The sequence below is a fragment of the Hipposideros armiger genome, unplaced genomic scaffold, assembly GCF_001890085.2.
Source record: "Hipposideros armiger isolate ML-2016 unplaced genomic scaffold, ASM189008v1 scaffold_87, whole genome shotgun sequence".
NCBI classification, from domain to species: Eukaryota; Metazoa; Chordata; class Mammalia; order Chiroptera; family Hipposideridae; genus Hipposideros; species Hipposideros armiger.
The window spans coordinates 295,859-297,591 of NW_017731437.1; the positions used below are offsets into that span (position 1 = coordinate 295,859).

At 48.0% G+C, this 1,733-nt stretch overlaps 1 protein-coding gene across 3 annotated transcripts in view; it reads left to right on the plus strand.

Moving 5' to 3' along the window:
* LOC109383744 (otopetrin-2-like) overlaps positions 1–1,710 on the plus strand; it is a 3,903-nt gene extending 2,193 nt beyond the window's left edge. For all 3 annotated transcript variants that reach the window (XM_019644436.1, XM_019644438.1, XM_019644437.1), the window contains 2 exons: positions 325–461; positions 1,539–1,710. In XM_019644436.1, the coding sequence (XP_019499981.1) occupies positions 325–461; positions 1,539–1,601 (200 nt within the window). In that variant the 3' untranslated portion in view covers positions 1,602–1,710. The remainder of the gene's footprint in view (positions 1–324; positions 462–1,538) is intronic.
* Positions 1,711–1,733: the final 23 nt, after the last annotated feature.

A 1,733-nucleotide genomic window follows, 5' to 3' on the forward strand; every position in this document is an offset into this window, starting at 1 on the left:
AAGGATGAAGGGGAACTTCTTTGCCCTGTCTAAAGATTGAAAAAGGGTGGTCATGGGAGAGCCTCTGATGGAGAGCTGACGACAGCTGACAGCTGCAGCTGCAAGAGCCCATCTAGGACCCTTTCCCTTATCTATGCAGCCCTGAAGAGATGGGGGCTCAGTGGGACATCCATCCATCCACTCATTCGTCTTTCAGTCCATCATCCATTCACCTATACACCTAGCCATCCACCCAACCACCCATCTAGTCATCCTTCCTCATATCTATAAGCCTTCTCTCCTGCCTCTCTGATCCATACCCCCGCCTCCAACCCCCATTCCCAGGTGGGCTGGTGCTGTTTGGGATCTGCACTCTGGTCATGGATGTCTTCAAGACCGGCTACTACTCCAGTTTCTTCGAGTGCCAGTCGGCCATCAAGATCCTGCACCCTCTTACCCAGGCTGTGTTCGTCATTGTCCAGGTGAGTGGGTGGAAGGAGCATCCTTGAGTGGGGTAGAAAGGAGACCTGAGCCCCACTCTTCTACCCTGAACAATCAAATAAGGTGGGGATAGGACTGTCGTGGGACTCATGAGTCCACATCTGAAAGGACTTGGCAATGAAGAATATGCAAATGTGAGTACCTACTTAGGGGCCCTGTGATTTCATTTCAACCTGAGCAGTGCTACTAGTTAGCTCCCAAGAGGTATGAGTTGTGGCAGCCACCCTGTCTCCTCCTAGAATCTGGCCTCCCCTCACTGGGTGCCCATAGAGGGCATCAGTCTCAGCCCCAGGTCCTGTTGTGGGCACGGCCAGTTTGGCCTCAGATATATATATATAAAATACACTTTTGAAGACTTTCTGACTGAACAGGACTGGTCTTACATGGGACTAGAAGAGACCCCAGTCCTGTATCATGACCAGAATGGTAACCATGTATGGTTTCCTCCTGTGAAACATCACACGTGTGGCCAGGTTGCCACAATTCAACACATTTATGACTTTGGCATTTATATAATTTTAGTCTTTTACATTTTATGGGTTTGAAGGATACTCAGGTAAAATGAAAATACAGATACCACCACATAGCAAGGGTTTTTCAGCAACCAGATGAAAGCGAAGTCTTAAGTCTTGCAGGGCAACAAAGGATGACATTGGGGCAGGGGACATTGCTAATGGGAGGTGAGAAGTCACCAGAGATTCTTTCTGCCTTGGGCAAGACCTAGCCTGAGGCTGGCCTTGCCCTCAGGAATAAATAACCAGACAGTCAAAACTCTACTTGACCTCCACCTTGAAAAAAACAAACACCAAGACCAGAGAGTTTTACAGTTGACATTTTGCAAATTATTAAAGAGTAGAGTACTATTGTATATGAATTGTTCCATAGAAGAGAGAGAACGCTCTTGGTCTCATTTTGCAAAGCTAAAATAAACTTAATAACTTAGTATGAGGGCTCTTGTGGTGGAGAGAACTTAATGTTGGACGTGGATATGGGCACTCTGGAGTTTAGCTGTGTTTGTTCTGCAGAGTAAATGACCTCACCATTCTCTCTCAACGCAGACTTACTTTCTCTGGGTCTCTGCTAAAGACTGTATTCACATCCACCTGGATCTGACCCGGTGAGTGCCCGTTCCACAGCTCAATGGCCTTGCCCGGGGTGCCAGTGCTCACCTTGCATGAGAGATGAAGGCTTTCCAACCTGAGGCATGAGGCAGAAAGAGGTTGCTGCCCCTTGGGTAGGTTTCAGCCAAAGCC